At 49.3% G+C, this 19,746-nt stretch overlaps 1 protein-coding gene across 1 annotated transcript in view; it reads right to left on the bottom strand.

The window, feature by feature from the left end:
* LOC118774582 (metastasis-associated protein MTA2-like) overlaps positions 1-14,784 on the bottom strand; it is an 18,946-nt gene extending 4,162 nt beyond the window's left edge. The window contains exons 1-12 of the mRNA XM_036523935.1: positions 14,445-14,784; positions 9,763-9,830; positions 7,981-8,074; positions 5,255-5,372; positions 4,611-4,674; positions 3,953-4,070; positions 3,719-3,821; positions 2,574-2,673; positions 1,942-2,130; positions 1,438-1,512; positions 935-993; positions 223-323 (exon numbers count right to left, since the gene is read on the bottom strand). Coding sequence (XP_036379828.1) covers positions 223-323; positions 935-993; positions 1,438-1,512; positions 1,942-2,130; positions 2,574-2,673; positions 3,719-3,821; positions 3,953-4,070; positions 4,611-4,674; positions 5,255-5,372; positions 7,981-8,074; positions 9,763-9,830; positions 14,445-14,472 — 1,117 coding nt within the window. The 5' untranslated portion in view covers positions 14,473-14,784. The remainder of the gene's footprint in view (positions 1-222; positions 324-934; positions 994-1,437; positions 1,513-1,941; positions 2,131-2,573; positions 2,674-3,718; positions 3,822-3,952; positions 4,071-4,610; positions 4,675-5,254; positions 5,373-7,980; positions 8,075-9,762; positions 9,831-14,444) is intronic.
* Between the last annotated feature and the right edge of the window lie 4,962 nt (positions 14,785-19,746).

Consider the following 19,746-nt stretch of genomic DNA (forward strand, 5'->3'; position numbering starts at 1 on the left):
CAGTGGGTTGAGCCACCTTCAGCACTGATGGCAGACAGAAATGATTATCCAGGAATAAAGGCAGAGACCTGAAACTGTGGTCGCAGACACATGTTTCTGTGATTAACAGCGTGAAAACTGCCATTGAATGACAGCAGTGTGGCACCGTGACTGAAGGTCCTGGCATGGGTAACCAGTGTGCTGCGGGTTCAACGCCCAGCGGATAACGTGTAAGGCACTCACTGTGGCAGCTCTCACAGCTCAGACTCTTCTGGAACCCTGCAGACCCGTTCACGCCCGTCTTCCCGCCCGGGACCAGGATCTGGTTCGGGTTGGGCTTGGTGCTGCAGAACAGAGAAAGACAGATAATTCAGCTTGAGGATCAGTCAGTAACCACGCAGCACCGACCAACAACACACAAAGCGTTTTACTCTTAAAGTCTATATCATTTATAATGGTAACACTGCCTATTAATTACAAATTCTATGTATGTAAGTAAAATCTATGTATACTTTCAGTGGTCACACATTTAAGTGTCCCTGGTTTCTTATTATGTTGTAAAATATTGGAAACAATTAAAAAATGTATTTCATGCATAATGAACTGAACTGAATGAGGAGGAGCTTGGGAGACAGAGAGCTCAAACAGGTGGGTGAATGCAGAGATCACTGTAGTAGGGAGGGGAAGCTGTGCAGATGAATGGGGCTAGAGACTTGCGTGAGACTACAGGGATGTTTAGCTGTGTCAACTGCTAGCTGATTCTGGCAACCGAGTTTCTTCTGACACCAGAATATGGTCTCTGTGTCTCGGTCTCTCAGTCTCTTTCTCTCTCGGCCTGTCTCTCGGTCTCTCTCCCTCTCCCTCCTGGGTGCATACTGAGTGTTCTGGGTTCCACACTGGTGCCCTGACAGGCAGTCTCGTGAAGAAGAGGGGGTATTTAAGAGTATTTACTTACTAAGTTGGGATGTAAACCTGCTTCAGCTTGCTGTCTGCTTCAGCTGCCTTCAGTCTTTTCTGAAGAGAAAAGAAATTCCCATAAAATTAATTCCCATAAAATTCCCATAAAATTAACCCCATAAAGCCAGCCGTGCCCAGCAAAGCCACGCACCTCTTCCCAGTAAACACTGCATTACACAATGCTGTATAGCTGTGCAGGTTGGACCTGCCTCCACAAGGGGGCGCTCACAGTGGAAATGGAGGCCTTATATCAACCGAGGAAAGGACAGGCATCAGTGAGAGGCTCCAGCCTGTCGGGTGGGAGGCTGAGGCCAGTTCCCTGGATCACATGGGCCTCACTGCACTGTTACTCCAGGGCATTCTAACTGAACACAAGTCTAAGAACATATTCTATAAGAATAAGGAAATCAGTCGAAGAGATTATATTGCCCAACGTCTTTGACTAGCTGAGCTGGTTTTAAACACACTGGGAGAAGGGCCTGGGGGCGTGTAGGGACCTACCTGCTGGATGTAGCGGTCTGTGGTCTTCCACATGTAGTAGAACTGGACGATGTTGGCCAGAGACTTCCAGGGCAGCTGTGAGGGACACCAGAGAAGGGTCTCACACACAACTGCACCACATGTTAGCGTATTAGCATATTAGCAACTTGCATGCCGACCTCACAGCAGTGCGTATCTGCATCCTGCAAGAGGTCAGCCATGACTACATCTTAAACACCACGAGATCTACTACTAACAATAATGTTAGATATATTTGCTGAGCCCAGTGTGCTTTAACAGTCGCAGTGGAACATTGGCCATTTGTATTTTAAGCCACTGGCCGAACACTATTGTTATGAACAGGTGACATCTGTGTCTGGGGTTCCTTGCTTACACACATTCAGTGCCTTGTCTTAGGGTATGACGTCAGAGCCCCTCTGGGATAATGGAACCAATGACCAGCTGGTGAATAACTACCCCATGCTCCCCTGTAAACTCGTGTGGACGGCGGTCTGGCTCACTCACGAAGTCCTGCCGGATGTCGTTGAAGTCCTTGCCGTACTTCTCCAGCGCCTCCTCGAACAGCGCAGCCTCCGAGGCGCTCCACTCCTCCATCTCGTCCCGGCACAGAACCGGACCTCCCTGCGGCACCAGCGTGGTCACGGCCCGCGACAGGTCGTACCCGCACCGCTGCAGCGTGTCCATGGCGTGGAACTGACCCCCGGCGGTGCCGGACAGCACACAGAGAGGGAGACGGGGAGAGAGAGTGAGCAGGGAGAAAAAGAGGGAGGGAGAGAGACGATGAGAGAGCAGCAGAGATACACAGAGAGCAGCAGCAGCAGAGATACACAGAGAGCAGCAGCAGCAGAGATACACAGAGAGCAGCAGCAGCAGAGATACACAGGGAGCAGCAGCAGAGATACACAGAGAGCAGCAGCAGCAGAGATACAGAGATACACAGAGAGCAGCAGCAGCAGAGATACACAGAGAACAGCAGCAGAGATACACAGAGAGCAGCAGCAGCAGAGATACAGAGATACACAGAGAGCAGCAGCAGCAGAGATACACAGAGAGCAGCAGCAGCAGAGATACACAGAGAGCAGCAGCAGAGCGGTGTGAGCGGTGCGCTTCATTCCAGAGCAGCATTAGCGTCTCACCAGTGTGATGTCTCTGGAGGCTGCAGCCGCGCTCATGTGCAGACTGGGTTGGCGGATGGAGCTGCTGCAGTCCAGCGCCCGCGCAAATGTGCCCACAGCCCTGCGGAGAAACACAGCTCAGCACAGAGCTCCTAACACATCACTGCAGAGAAACACAGCACAGAGCTCCTAACACAGCTCAGCACAGAGCTCCTAGCACAGCACAGAGCTTCTAACACAGCACAGCCCTGCGGAGAAACACAGAAAAGTCTCTGACACATCACTGGAAAGAACCACTCAGCCATACAAATGGAGCTGCTAGATTTTACAAACACAGGTCCCTCTCACAGCCGTGAGAACGTGTGTTCAGTACATCTCTGCTGTGCCAATAGAGGCTAAAGGGAGAGCAGAGCTTTGCACAATCCTGCTGCTACAGTTCCTTTACTCTCCACTAGGTGGGAGTCCTGAGCTAATGTATAAAGGACTGGACAAACCATTTGCTTCTCTCTGGGCCTTCTGGGCTGGGGACACAAGATAATTTGACTGTGAATGATGACTGTATGATGACCTCTGCAGCATCTCTCTGATGACCAGATGTAGCCACAACGCCATGCAGCGTCTCCTCAATACTGCAACTCCCCACTACAGCTGCACCCCACTACAGCTGAACCCCACTACAGCTGCACCCCACTACAGCTGCACCCCACTACAGCTGCACCCCAATACAGCTGAACCCCAATACAGCTGAACCCCAATACAGCTGCACCCCAATACAGCTGCACCCCAATACAGCTGCACCCCACTACAGCTGCACCCCAATACAGCTGCACCCCAATACAGCTGCACCCCAATACAGCTGCACCCCAATACAGCTGCACCCCAATATAGCCACAACCTACTACATCGGCACCTAACTACAGCGACACCCCAATACAGCAGCACCCCACTACAGCTGCACTCCAATACAGCTGCACCCCACTACAGTGCTGTCCCCATGAAGTGACTCTCTGGAGCAGTAAAGCGTGAAAGCCCTATAGCACTGAGAGTGAACTGTTGCAGAAAAACAATCCTTTCGCCAATCTCCAGTGTCAATCAGGACACTCCCGTTCACTCAGTCACTAAAGAACCATGCATTTTTTGAGAGAGAGAGCAGACACCACACTCACCTTGCCACAACCAGGAACTGGTCGATCTGCGGGTCCTTCAGCTGGTTGTCTGGATCCCACACCTTGGTCTCCAGCTTCTCCTGCATGCGATTGTCTGTCTCCCCTGCAGACCGACACCAGGGACCCAGACCGTCAGACAACACAGATATCACAACATCCCCATGCGCTGATTACTGGCTTTCCAGACACTCACCTTCTGCTAGCCTATCAGTGATCACTGCCTGGCACACTCACCTTCTGCTAGCCTATCAGTGATCTCGGCTTGGTACTTGGAGCCAACTCGAATCTCCCCCTGGTCCGCCAGCAGGGTCTTTTGGGCTGGGTCGAACACCAGCGAGTAGTAGAAGGAATCCTGGAACCACAATGACCACAAAACTGTATCTGAGAACCAAAGACATTACATTATTGTCATTTAGCTAACACTCGAATCCAGATATTTACTGAGGCAACTGCGGGTTAAGTACCTTCCCGAAGGGTACAGCAGCAGTGCCCCTGGGGGCAATCAAACCTGCAACCTTTTGGTCACAAGCCCTGCTCCTTACCACTATGCTACGCTACTGTCCCGCATTCAAATGTCCATCCCCGCGTCGGGTATAAGCTTTTAGTTACGACCCATAAGGCATGGTCACTCGTACATGCTCTCCTGGGAAAAGCACATTTTCCAGACCAATCAACTCGGCACATACTGCTCTGAAGCAGAGCCTGTTTACATGTGACACAGAGGAACTGTTACATCCAAATTACATTCTGCTCCAGAGAGACTTACACAGCTCACATATACATGCAATTCAGGATGAGTGCCTTTCTGAAGGGTACAAAGACACAGATCCCACCTGCTAATCAAACCCGCAACCTTCTGGTTCCTACCACTGTGAGCACGCTGCTGTCTCACCTCCCTGTCCAGGTATCCTGTCAGCAGGTCGGTTTCATTCAGAAGCGTCACATTACACTTCCCCCTGGGGACAGACAACATGTGACACTGACATCACTTCCTGCACAGGGGGTGGGGAAAGGGTTAACTGTGGGAGTGGGTCTCTTCAGCACTGTCCCCTATTCCTGACAGCAGAATTCAGCTCCACTGATCTGTCATTCGCCAGCAGTCACACATGAAGACATTTCTTCCCCATTCTAAACACCTGTCAATCAAGTGCACCAGTACAGTAAGTACCGCAGCCTCTGATTGGCTGGATAAATTTTTAGCACACAAACTGCATAAAAGATTGCTTTGAATGCAAGAGTGTAACTTTGGGTTGAACATTGGGGGGGTTGAGGTCTCCATGAATGTGATTATATGGGGGGTTGTATTGGTCAGTTTTGATTATTGTGGGGGTTAAACCCCCCCCCATCCCCCCGTAATTTACGCCCATGTTTGAATGTAATCTCAGCAACACCCATCATGACTGTTTCTGAACTAACGGCTGTGGCGTAACCAGCTTTGTTCGTCTGCAGCGATTTGCTTATTTTGCTACGATGTAATGGATGCGAGCAGCCAGATGACCTGGAGGGGGCGACGTTCCCAGCGGTGGGTGAGCTTACCGTATGTGAGTGGCAGGCAGGGACTCAAACTGCCGGGACAGGAAGAGCTCTCTGTGCTTCAGCTGGTGTTTCTGTGACTCAGACAGCGCTGGCTGCTTTGACTCCTCCTCGAAGTCTCCTGTCAGACAGACATAGGGGGAGGGGTTACACGCAAGGGGAGGGGTCAGATGCACGGGGGAGGAGTCACAGAGAGGGGGAGGAGTTATACATCTCAGGGCCAATCACAGAAGCTGTGCCTGTAGCAGTGTCTCTCTGAAGCTGGCTACTGAGGATGAGCAGTGAGCTTCAGGACCAGCTGGCCAAGGAGACTCTACCCTGGGCTGCAGCAGTATGCATTTAAATCACTATTTTGCAGAAGGACCCAGAATGTTAATGCTCTTTTTGGAATGCCAGCAGCTGGCTGATAAAGGCCTAATTCAGCCCTGCGTGTAACTTTGAAAGATATTCTGATATAGAGATAGTTTCTGCATGCAGGATCCTGTTGGATGTTTATCCCGTTTTATGGAATCATGGATTGCGATGGACCAGCACTTCACTCCCTTAGAGCACAATTAGCACTCTTTTTAAGTCAAATCTTAATTGTTGGGTTTAAATGGTAGAGCCTCCTCTTTATGGCCTAAAAACGCTACCTGCCCTCTCTCTTCATGTATACACAGCCAGCAGCTCTGAGGGTCAGGCTCTCACTCTCTCTCTCCCTCTTACATACATATATACTCACACTCACTCTCTCTCTCCCTCTTACATACATATACACTCACACTCACTCTCTCTCTCCCTCTTGCATACATATACACTCACACTCACTCTCTCTCTCCCTCTTACATACATATATACTCACACTCACACTCTCTCTCTCCCTCTTACATACATATACACTCACACTCACTCTCTCTCCCTCTTGCATACATATACACTCACACTCACTCTCTCTCTCCCTCTTACATACATATATACTCACACTCACTCTCTCTCTCCCTCTTACATACATATATACTCACACTCACACTCTCTCTGTCCCTCTTACATACATATACACTCACACTCACTCTCTCTCCCTCTTACATACATATATACTCACACTCACTCTCTCTCCCTCTTACATACATATATACTCACACTCACTCTCTCTCCCTCTTACATACATATATACTCACACTCACTCTCTCTCCCTCTTACATACATATACACTCACACTCACTCTCTCTCCCTCTTACATACATATACACTCACACTCACTCTCTCTCTCCCTCTTACATACATATACACTCACACTCACTCTCTCTCCCCCTCTGACATACATATACACTCACACTCACTCTCTCTCTCCCTCTTACATACATATACACTCACACTCACTCTCTCTCCCCCTCTGACATACATATACACTCACACTCACTCTCTCTCTCCCTCTGACATACATATACACTCACACTCACTCTCTCTCTCCCTCTGACATACATATACACTCACACTCACTCTCTCTCTCCCTCTGACATACATATACACTCACACTCACTCTCTCACGCTCAGTTTCTCTCTCTCTCTCTCTCTCTCTCGCTCGGTGTGTGTGTGTGTGTGTGTGTGTGTGTGTGTGTGTGGGGGGGGGGGGGGGGGGGATGGGCGCGCTGCCCCTGCTCCAGGCCACAGGAAATCCTGACAGAGAAGGCCACACCCTTTTCTGTCAACTCCTCCTCCCACCCACCAAACCCCACCCGCAATGGCTGCCCAGCCCCTGCCAGACACAGCAGGAAACCCCTGTACACCAACTAATCCCATGGCACCAACCCCCACCACCCACAAAGACACACATCCGCGCACGCACGCACATGTACACACACACACACACAGACACACACACACAGACACAGACATGTACACACACACACACATGCACGCAAGCAAGCACGCACGCACGCACGCACATGTACACACACACACACACACACACACACACACACAGACACACACGCACGCGCGCACACACACACACACACACAGACATGTACACACACACACATGCACGCAAGCAAGCACGCATGCACGCACGCACATGTACACACACACAAACACACACACACACACACACAAACACACACACAAACACACACACACACACACGCACGCACCCACGCGTACACACACACACACATATACACACACACACACGCACGCACGCACATGTACACGCGCGCGCACACACACACAGACATGTACACACACACACACGCACGCAAGCAAGCACGCATGCACGCACGCACATGTACACACACACACACACGCACGCACCCACGCGTACACGCACACACACATACACACATACACACACACACACACACACACACACACACGGCACTCCTGTCCCCAAGCACAGATGTGGACAGGTCTTAAAGAATTAACCCCTTGTGCACCACAGACTCTGAGGACAGATGAAGGGTCCTTTGTTTGGTGCCGGGTGGGGGGGTGGGGGGGGCTGGGCATGGGGCCTGTGTCTGAGTGGAGACTCGTGCTGGGGGGGTGATTAAACGGATTTACCGAGCTGAAGAGGAGGCAGACAACTCCGCCCTTCTGCCACTCCACAGAGTAACTTCTCTTTCACAGAGAACCCAGCCACACGCACACACCCTTACGGGAGCGGTTTTTAGCCCTAACCCCTAACCCCAACCAGCCACACGCACATGAGGAGCGGTTTCGGGAGCCTCAGGGCAGACAGGGGACCCTGCTCTTACTTGCGTTGTTGTCAGCCAATGTGTTGAGATTCCCAGAGATGTCTCTCCTCCGGAACAAACACACAACCTTGGCCTCCACGTTGCCATTGGCTGTCTGAAACAGACAAAGCAGCTAATCAGGGGGAGAAAGGAGAGAAATTCAAAAACAACAACCGCAGATGTGGGATTTCAGATCCTTCAGCCTTCTGAGCTGAAAATATCTAAATATTATTACAACAATTTAAACTGACATTCAAAAGTAATTACTTGAAAAATATCTGTTTAAACCTGAGAAACTATAATTTTATTCTAAGCACACAACAAATCAGTGAAACCTGCTCTTAATGCTGACTTCACCCCTCCTGAGTCCAGCAGTCTCTGCAGTTTGAGTCATGTGACTGTGATTGGCAGCTCATTTCCCTCCCTATTAAACCACACCCTAACGCCGCCAGCACAGCGAAAGGTAGAGTCATCCTGTCATCAGACTTCCAGAACATTCTACCTGCACTGATCGCATATCACTCATTTAGCTCAGGGGGAAAAAAGCGCTGTTAAGTGTGCGTTTCTGTAAGTGGAGTATAATTAATTTTTGGCTGCTGGGGCAGCCGTCTAAATTACACACAACCACAGGTCTAGGGGAGCCAAAGAGATCCTGGACAACAGTCATTAACTCCCGATCAGTGACAGCCACCAAACACATGCGAACAGGAGGAGAAATGGGGCTACCCTCACTGGGGGAGGTGATCAGCTCTGAGTGTGATAAGGAGTATTAGGGCATTATCACTGATCCCCAAAAGCTGAACCCCACACACACAAACGCGTCACTAGTGAGTTTTGTTTGACATTCCAGGATAACCCGGGGTGGCAGTGTGGACTCCCCCGCCTTCAGGATAACCCGGGGTGGCAGTGTGGACTCCCCCCCCCCTTCAGGATAACCTGGGGTGGCAGTGTGGACTCCCCCCCCTTCAGGACTCCTGAGAGCGTTTACAAGCGGCTGGAGAGGGCCGTGTGCCGTGATGGCTGCTCTTTCTTCAGTCTTCAGCTGTTACGTAATGAAGCTTAACTCTCTCACACACGCAACCTTACGCAAGCGGGTCTGCCTCAGAAATCAGCTCCTTCTCCTGCTACCGCGGCAACGGCGGCGCGCGCATACTGCAGGGCGGAGTGGGGGATCGAACAGCTCTCTGCACGACGGGCAGAGCTTTCGGTCTGTACGTTTAACACTGTACAACACGGGCCTGGTCAGAGATATGAGTCTATAAACTGTAAAATGCACCCAGCAGTCCAGACAGGGGTGGTTCTGATCCACCTCGAGTTGTGACTGATCTGAGACACTGCTACAGGCACAGCAGTTTCAGCCTGGGTGCAACAGCCCCACTCAGCTTCATGTGAATGGAAAAACTGTCTGTTAAAAATATTATGCAAAAGTAACGGTGGCCCAGCCTGTCTCTCCCGTGGGCGATGCCCACCAGCCCTTATTTTATTTTATTTGCATTTTATTCACAATGGACTGTATTCAGTGTTCATCAGCATCAGTGTTTCTGTGACAGCACAGAGACGCCAGGGACAGTACAGCTCAAAAGTCACTTCTGAAAGAAATGCAAATAAAACGGTCAGAAAGCTGACCTCTGACCTTTGGCTCAGAGCGTTCAGATTCTGCAGAGGCCTGTAGTCAGGTGCTGGTGATTTTTTTCCTGCTGACGAAGGGTGTGTGAAGCGGGAGGGAAGGGTAGAAAGGAAGTAATAATCTCCCTCCCCCTCTCCTTCCCTCCCTCCCTCTGGCCCTCCCTCTCTCTCTCTCACCTTGTTGAGCTCCTCAATTCGGCGGATCAGGTAAGGGTTGCTGGAGGAGTTCTCGAAGTAGACATAATCTGCAAGAAGAAAAGATTCAGTTCAGCACCGTGTCTGTGATCACATTTTCCCATCATGCACTGCTGCTGTCTTACACCAGTAGCCACTGACGCAAGTCACACTCACCCCCCTCCCCAAGCCTGGAATAAAATATTTACTTGTGTGCTGAGATTTGGTGCATTAATGCATAATGCTGTTTACAGAACCACATCAGCACCAGAATGGAGGAGCCCAGGATCTGCTCAGGAAGCCTCCCTCCTCTCACTCTCGAAGGTGGTGACTGCCAGCATCTTATCAAACATCCCAAACTGCACATTTTCAGACTGTCAGACAGAGTGAAATATCAAACCCTGCAGATGCCCCAGGTGGGTATCAAACCCTCCAGTGGAGTATCAAACCCTGCAGATCTGCAAGGTAAAATATCAAACCCTGAAGATCTCCCAGGTGGATATCAAACCCTCCAGTGGAGTATCAAACTTGCATGTCGCTGGTGGGATCTTGCTGACTTTGGTCTTTCTGTAAGACATCGACTGGAGCGGATTCATCAGGGATTTGTGGTTAAAGCCTCCAGGCCAGCAGCTGGGTAATCTCCATCACACTCAGACACATATTTCTGTGCACAGAACAGGCAGGCTGCTCCGCCGCACCCCCCCCCCCCCATTTGAAAAGCTAATGCACAAACACAAACATGTGTTTCAGTACCAGCAACACTCAGAAGATCTCAGCCCTCTCAGCTCAGCGGTGAGTTTGTTTGTTCTTATCAAGCAAAAGCTTATCAGCTGCAACGTGTGTCTGTAATTGCCACGTTGAAACATGTCCCTCCGAATCGATGATAAAACCTTTCAGTCTGTCAGCAAAGCCGTGCTGGAGCGACGCTTTGTCCGGGCTGATAAAGGCTAGCGCACAGCGGTGGTAGCTCCACTGACCCACTCAGAAGCGAAGAAATCTCAAAAAGTAATTACAATATTTATATAATTCTTATGTTGGTGGCGAAAGAAAACTTTAGCTATGAGCAAACCCCACACACAGGGGACTACACAGAGCACTGCATCTGACAGTTAGATTGGTCACGTCTGATAGCATCTGTGATTGGAGGATTGCAGTCCTCACCAAACCAGAGGTAGATAAACAACACCGTGGCTTTTCTTTCCTGTACGTACAGCTAAAAGTGTGCAAAGCCCGCAGAAAAAGGAGGACAGACGCCGTTTCTGAGCTGCTGACACGGAGTTTGGCCACTTGCTTAGGCTCTGAGGCCCATTCTGCTGCACCAAGCAAACAGCACAGCTAACAGAAGCGTCTCATTCACCACCTGGCTGAGTGGCTCCCCAAGGCTACTGCAGTAAGCATGCTCTGCCACTAGAGGGCTGCAAAGCTTTCAAGGCCATTAGAGCAGCTCCTGTTCCAAGTCTTGCTTGCTGTGGAATTAGCTGGCAATTATAATCAAACAAGAATCAAGACATTGGCACAGCAGTAATTAACTGACTGTTTTCTTTCACATTGCTGTAGCAGACACCGTGACCTGCACTGCAACGCCGTTGAGTAAAACTTCAATCAACAAAACCTGTCAACAGGAATCAAGCTGTGAGGGGCACAATCAGGACTCAGCTAGGAACAGGAACCTGCCAGAGAAAATCACCAGGGACGACAACCAATGATAGAGTGCCTGTCAATCAAATTACTGAGACAGGTCCACACAGAAATTTCTGTAAACAGTGATTTTATAAAAGTATTGGTGTAATTAACCCTTTCGCACGTACGGTCACACAGGTGTGATTAGCCCTTTCGTGCGTATGGTCAAACCGTCGTGATCAGAACACTAGATTGGAAAAATTCTAGCTAATGTTAGCTTTGAGGAAACGGTGATTTAACGTTACAAAGTATAGCAAATGCGGCCGTGAAAACTGTGAGAAGCTTAATAACGCTGATGAAAACATAATGAACCATGCAACATAGCACGTGCTGCTTGAAATAAGCCACGCTGGGGGGCAGTCTGAAATATTTTAGAACTTATGTACGAAAGGGTTAAAATCATTTAGTCATGATTGGGAAGATGTCATGACCACATAAGGCTCAGAGAAAAGAGGGGATCGGAAAGGAGGGCAGAACTGATATAATATTCTTGCTCCTACATTGTCAGGTGAAGGGGAAGTACCCCGTGTGCTGTAAAGCTACGCTTGTACTCCCTCTGTTAAACTCAGGGAGCACGCTCAAACACACGGGTGAAGTCCGGCTGTCTGCAGGATGTGCAGAAATGTGAAAGTGCTGAAACTGTGCCGAGGTAAAGAGGTAACAGACGTGATACCGGGCAAACAGCTGGAGGCTGGGTTAATACTCTTTTTTGCTGAATACAGATGAGGATCTGAATCTGCAGCTGCTGGGGAGCTGGCTGGTAGTGTCTGAACGCGGTGCCTGAACGCGGTGTCCGAACGCGGGCACATCAGGAAGAACAGGAGCTACTTAAGGTAAGAAACATACCTCCCTGGTGCAGGACAGCCAAAAAACAGCGTTACACCAAGTTTAAACCTGTCAGTGCCAGTGCAACCGCGTTCTGGGTCTAAACTGCACACAGCATATCTCTGATCAGCAGGCAAAAATGGAGGCCATGCTGCTGACGACCGCAATGCGTGAGGGTCCGGCTGCTCCCTGCCCTGCTGACGCCCGCAATGCGCGAGCGTCCGGCTGCTCCCTGCCCTGCTGACGACCGCAATGCGCGACGGTCCGGCTGCTCCCTGCCCTGCTGACGCCCGCAATGCACGAGGGTCCGGCTGCTCCCTGCCCCGCTGACGCCCGCAATGCGCGACGGTCCGGCTGCTCCCTGCCCTGCTGACGCCCGCAATGCGCGACGGTCCGGCTGCTCCCTGCCCTGCTGACGCCCGCAATGCGCGAGCGTCCGGCTGCTCCTGCAGGTCAGTGTTTAGAAGTCTGTCACCTGGAGCTCAGTTTCAGGCTCTGTGTGTCTTTCGCTAAAGTGCTGGCCTGTAGGATAGCTGAGCTGCTGTTGGATCTGCACTGGACGTTGCATTTTCTCTCGTGTGTGATGTCCCGCCCCCTGTCTGCTCCTGTCCACTGAAGAACACACACCCTCGCCACCCCGGCAGCCTCTGGCTGGCTCTTTGACTGCCGCAGGGGGCCTCTGGCCCTGCCAGGCTGCCACTCTACAGCCCGGCTTCACCTCAGGCCTGCTCCTCCCATCTCTCCCTCCAGCTTCTCACCCTTACAGAGACATGAACCCCCCTGACCACACCTCCGCACCCACTCCCTCTCCTCGGCTCACACCCACTCTTTCTGGGCAGGATGGTGGGAAAGCGAGGCTCATCTCCTCTGCCGGGCTCCTCTGCTATTCCTCTCACCCCCCCCTCATCATCTTTGTGAGATATCATACTATAACTATCACCAACCCAACTGCCCTGTCCCCCATCACTCTCTGCCCCATCAGGTCCCTCAGGGGCATTTCTGGATGACATGGATGTCCCGCTCAGCTCCTCCTCAGAGGATGGAACACCCCTGATTCTCCTGGGAGGCTTAAAAATCCAGCTACACAACCCCCAGACTGCACCCCTTCCACCTCCAGACACACCGAGTTATCCTTCGGTAAGATGACGGGTTACCACCCGGGATAAGCGTTGTATTTATTTGGCTCAGTTAGTACCCTACCGTCGTTCAGTATGTTGCCGTTTTTGTTGTAGGATGCATTTAAATCCATCTTGCCATGACATAAGGAAATCATGAAGAGTTTGTTCAAAATGACTGAAATTACAGCATTCTGGTATCAGACACGCCAACTTGTCAGCAGCACAGTCAGTGTCAGTGTAGCAGCACAATGAGCCGGTGCGCTTATTCGCGTCGCTATAAAACCCGGTCGCTGAACCTGCCGTGGTCGCACTGACTGAAATGAATGAAACGTAAACGTAAGCATCGCATTCTGCGCTCCGCTCCGAAAGGAAACGTGTAGCGCCACACACCTGTATCACATCTGCATCACACCTGTATCACACCTGTATCACACCTGCACAGAGAAACTTTCTGACGGAGAGAGATTCACACAGCTACGCGTGTAGCATTCTGACGCTAAGCGTTATTAAACCCAGGCACACGGAGTGTATCACCGGCGAGAGCACTCCAACGACTGAAAGCAACCACTTCAACCCACATATACCCGCTCTTACCAGACTACACGACAGCACTGCCGTTTTATCCAAGATCGTGAAGGTTTATAGTTTCGTAGTTACTTGCTCAGATGCTTTAACCGTGTGTGTGCGTTCGCATCACTGACGTGTGCATCTGAGTGTGATTTTGTGGAGGAAGAGACGGTGCGAACCCGGAATTATCCAAGCCCTCTCCCTCCGATGCAGCCGACAGCAGCCCGCACAACCCGGCCGAGGGGTCGCGGTGCGCGGCCAGCCGGCTTCGCTACCGGCTTTTTGAGCTGACTTACGAAAATACAGTCAGCGATGTCAAACTAATTTGCCGGGCTTGCTGGAAAAAATCAAAATGCCAGTACTATGTCATATAAGGTATTAAATGCGTTTAATCCACTCAGTAATATAACCAAACAGAGTGTTAAGAATTATTAAGGTAGCCAACTGGCTACTTCCCTAGCAGAAGAAATTTCAATTAAAACAATGCACACTTACCTCCGACTCTATACATGTTGGCCGCCATTCTGTGGTTCCTTCTTTAAACAGTCGCACGGGGCTTCCCCGCTCTCCGCGACTGTGTATCCCTGCCTTTCTTCTACCCTGCAGCGAAACAAAGCCTGTATCCCGCACAGAAGGCAAGCCGCGCCGGGTAAAAGTTTAAAGTTTCCGCTGCAATGCTGTCGTAGGGTTAAACGCTTCTGTAATGTTTGAGTCCTGCAGCGAACTCCGCTTTCTTTGCGCACTCTCGCTCCAACTGCCGCTACGCACACTCAGCCCTTGCTGTGCAGCCTGGCTCTCACTCCACTCTTCCTCCCATCCTCCGCTCCCAGCCTCACCATCCTCTTCATCACCTCCGCTCCACTCAGCGCTCGCTCGCACAAACCCCCCCCCTCCCGCTTCTCTCTCTCTCTCTCTCTCTCTCTCACTCACACACACACACATACACACACACACAACAGCGTCATCTTCGGCGACTTCGGAGGACTGACGTCACTCGGGAGTTTCCGTTGACTGGTCATGAAAAACTCAAATAACTCTCGTGTGGTGGTTACCGGAGAGACCGACTTATTAGCTAACTATAAATTAATAGAACACAGCACTGTTCTGTTGTCTTTTTTCCTTTGTAATGTAACAAAAGAAAAACACAATTGATTTCAACTTCAGTCACTTTAAAATACTGATATACCAATGATCTTTTTTTATCTGTCCCCCAAACTGACTTTATGCGTTTGGTCTTTTAAGTGATCAAAAACTGACGAATCTTTAAAACATAGCTCGAATACATAGTCTTAAATACAACTGATCACATTTAACGACACACAGGAGCGGAGACGGGCAAACGAGTACAACGAGTTTGAGTCTAAACTGCACTAGTAATTACCTGTAAATAAGCGTCTGGCCAATGTGCGCGTGGAAATAATCACAGTTACTGCATTTACCGAAATTTAACCGTTTCTGAAAAATAGACGGGACACAGAGACCAACATTAGATTGATGCTTTTACCAGCTTAAGTACACCTGTGAACATTTTAGACCCTCTTATAAACATGCGATTTCAAAATAGAAAAATATTCGTAATCTGAAAAGCAAATACCTCTCACGAGTTCGGAACAGGTGAAAATGACGTTGACATCTTAATATGCAGACTAATAATGACGAAAATGCTGTCAACCGTGAGTTGATTTTTAATGACAATTGCGCAATACAAAATACACAGACATTAAAACGCAACAAAAGTAGCTATGTAGCTGTTTTTGCTCAACAAAAACAATACAGAGACTGCTTTTAGACAAAAGAAATTACTGCATTTGGCTGTGGGGGGAGCCCTGCACTCTGAGATGAGAGACAGGGAAACCCAAACGGGTTTATTCAGTGAAGGAGCGGCTTCGCCGCTTGCTTATCTATGTCTCCCCGGAAATGAAGCCCCTCGACGTGCAGCGCCGCGCACAGCGTGCTGCTCAGGATGTGGGCATCAACAGCGCGTGGCCTGTCCATCACAAGCGCGAAGACCCGTGCCAGAGGCTGTGAAAATCGCGCTTCTGTGGCCGTGCGCTCATATGAGTCGATGTAAATATATTACTTTACATAAATATGTGGGCCGGAATATACCCTCGTGTCTACAGGGTACACACTGCACTGCATCCACACACTACTACACACTGCATCCACACACTACTACACACATCCACATGTCCACGAGCCAGGGGATGCACCTCTACCCACACCTGCAGTGTTCTCTTCACAGATCGGAGCACATCGACTCCTCACTGAACATAACATACTTTTGGACAGGTTCGATCAATCAGTCAAAATTTCATTTGTCATAGCGCATTTTTATTGGAATAGGCACGACGTACTGCCTATAGCCATTTAACACCGTGTAATATTAGACTCTGGCGTCTTCGTTCTGTGTCTTTACTGTGTCAGAGGTGATCCACCCATGGTGACGTATCTACGGCGCAACGCTGGACCACGTGGTCCCCGAAGCCCCTCATTGGGACACAAGGTAGTGTCCTCCTAACAGACGCTGAGGCGTGGCTGTCCTGACTGTGTCGCGAATGCAGAAGTGCCGTTACTGACCAGCGGGCCTGGGTATTCCTGCCCCCTGCATCAGACCCGTGTCTTTCCACACTGCGACGGTGACTGCACTGTTTCCCCGGCGCACATATGCCAAACCGCGCTTTCCTGTACCTGCAGGCCGAAGCGCGGCGAAATGTGAAAACCGCCGGTCTCACGTCCACCTGTGTCCGTCAGCCAAACAGACCACGCCTGTGACCGACATGCCTTTTCCAACTTTGGGTAATTGATTGTGAGGATATAAAGTAAATGAAATGAGATTAATTGTATTGATTACGTCTCTCATTATATACAGTATTTTTATATATATCTATATAAGCATATTAAATATAGAACGTCGAAGACTAAATCATTTTTGACGTTTTTATTTCCTTTCAGACGCATTTTGTACGTCTGATAGCAAATCTCGTGTCTCTCAACGTGGCTGTTGGAGAACAAAACTCAGAAACTCTGCTGCGCTAAAAGAAACGTGACTATTATTTTTTGCCTAATGCTGCCCTCTGTAGATATATGAGCTGTACTTACCCGCTCAGATCGGGTTTACCACGAGTCATGCACGATATCCAGCACTATCCAAACGTTTTCCCATTTCACCGAACACGGACATTGCGACATTGTTTCCCTCTGAAACATTCCATTACCTTAAACCTGCCATACTGTGCTCGTATCTACCAGCTCAGCGGAAACCTGGGTTTCAGAATGCATATACAGAAGATAAAGATGACACGCAGAATGAAAAACGCTTTTGGTAGACCTATTACAGATATCATACAACGAAATATGTTTTACAATTATTTGTAGGCATGTGTTTTCGAGGTTTTACATGTAGTAATGCGATGTGTTATGGATTCTGTGATCTGGTGACTGATGTAGGCTATAGTTGTATACTCGGCTTCCCTTGTTTAATCAGGTTGCGCAAGTTACCTTGTAGTAGGGGTTGAATAGCGTTATGCTCACACTCACTGGCTTGGGAGTTTTCTTAGCCTGGTCTGACATTATTGCTCATTTAAATTGGATGGATACACTTCTGTTTTATCGTGCTGGAAGTCATTCTGGATAAGAGCGTCTGCTAAATGAATGTAATGTTCCGTAATCATCTGATAAAGCAGCTTCTGTAGACTATAACATTGTTAGACGCAACTCCAGCGCCCCAGCGTCCTAAATGCCTGCGTCCGTCCAGTTAATCACAATTGTTTATATCGATGAATCCAGAGGCCCTTTGAGCATCACATCCAGGAATAATTTACAAATTATTGCTGAATATTCTAGGAAAATGTTAGCTAAATGTCTGGTCTATTTAGCGCTAAATGGTTTCAGATCCCGTTGGGTGAAATTACTTCAACCCTGTCTTACAGGTCAACTCATTAGAATTTCCTGGTATCATGATTTTATCGGAAAATGACTCATCCTTCATGAAAAAAAGACACGTAAACTTTTTTATCCAGTTCGCATCTTTTATTGAAACAAACTAAAAGGCTCACGTTCAGTTCATAGTGAATAAACAGATCAGATGTCAGTATATCTTCGAAATGTCTGTACAAACAAAGGATATTTGGTCCTTTAAACATGTCAAAGTTACCATTGGCATATTTCGTCTGCCACTGAAGAAATCAAGCATAGAATTTCAAAGAAAGAAAAAACTCCTACAAGAGAACTCGAAGTTAATGACAAAGCAGAACGGCAAGAGGAGGCAGAGGTACAGTGTAAGGCAATATGAATGCAATATGAACGCTGATTTAGAGAAATTCGTTTTGAAATAAAGCTGGTCCCATGCCCTTGTCCAAGTCAGATGTAATGCAAGGATATAGGCTTGGTGTTTGCGTTTTCCAGTAAACCCATTCCACCAGCATTTCCCAAAGATTCCCCAAGAGTCCATAACCTCTTAAGTATTCCAATGTTCCAGACTTCTCGAACCCCACCCTGTGCGCCATGTTCCCACCGGACCGCTGGCCCCCGTCACCAAACCCTCAGGTGCGATCAGCCGGGCTCGCTCTGAGCACCGCTAACCGAGCGATCCGAATTAAAACTCCATGTAAAGCTGTTACAGTAACGCCTCAGCTAGCTAGCTTACAGTCAGCTAGCTACCTAGATAACGTTAGTAAGTCATGATTACAATATAATTTAAAACATTAACAGTTATTGTTAATATTGTTACATTTATTTAGTTGAGACACATACAATATACTAAACAAATTTATCTAGCTAACAGATAAAAAGCAACCATGACATAAAATCATTCATTAACAAAATAATCTTCGTTCGCCGCAAAAGATCTTGTCAATCCGTTGGCCCCTGTGTTCGTGGTGAAAAGGCGGAAAACAGGGAGCTTGGCAGCGCTCGCCGACGCTGGCCGAACCCGGCCGAACCCGGCCGAAGCTGAACTCTGGCGCTGGTTTTGTTGACTGCATTGCTGTGCGCTGCCAGCTGCGAGGCATGAATGAAAGCGGATGTTTCCGAGTGTGAGCGCTGACAGGTCGAGGGCTGGTAGTGTACACAGTGCCGTGCGCCAACGGCAGACGCAGACCGGGGCCCGTCAGTAAAGTCTTCTTTTAGAGGGTAAACTGTTTAAAGAGTGTCCTGCGTGGTGGAGACAGGATTCGGCTCGGCTGTGGCGCTCACTCCCCCATTTTGAGTCCATTACCTCTCGCTCTCCCACGTTCCCTCGCTCCCACTCTCTCTCTCAGAAACACTCTTTCTCTCTTCATCCCTCTCCAAACTCACCTACATTCAGACAGACTTTCCCTGGCTCTCTCTCTGAGGACATGCTGTGCTGCTGATTCCCCCTCTCCTTCCTTCTCTTCACAGCTTCTCTCTCCCTAACCCTCTGCCTGCAGGCTACTCTTTCCTGGCCGGTGCATAACCTAATATGCTCTGTTTCTTTCTCTCAGTTATTCCCTTGTTCTATTCCTCCCTCTCCCTCTCTCCCCCTCTCCCTCATTCCTCTCTCTCCCTCTCCCTCATTCCTCTCTCTCCCTCTCTCTCCCTCCCTCTCTCCTTCATTCCTCCATCCTCACATTCTTCCTCATGCCCCCCCACTGCCATAATTTTTTTCTCATTTCTCCCTTTAATTCCACCACCAACTTTCTCTTTCTGCCTATTTCTGTTTCTCTCTCTCTCTCTATCACACACACACACACACACACACACACACACACACACACACACACACACACACACACAGTCTATCCTCCTCACCCCCACCCTGACCCCGCTGCTCCCT

Source organism: Megalops cyprinoides, chromosome 3, assembly GCF_013368585.1.
Source record: "Megalops cyprinoides isolate fMegCyp1 chromosome 3, fMegCyp1.pri, whole genome shotgun sequence".
NCBI classification, from domain to species: domain Eukaryota; kingdom Metazoa; phylum Chordata; class Actinopteri; order Elopiformes; family Megalopidae; genus Megalops; species Megalops cyprinoides.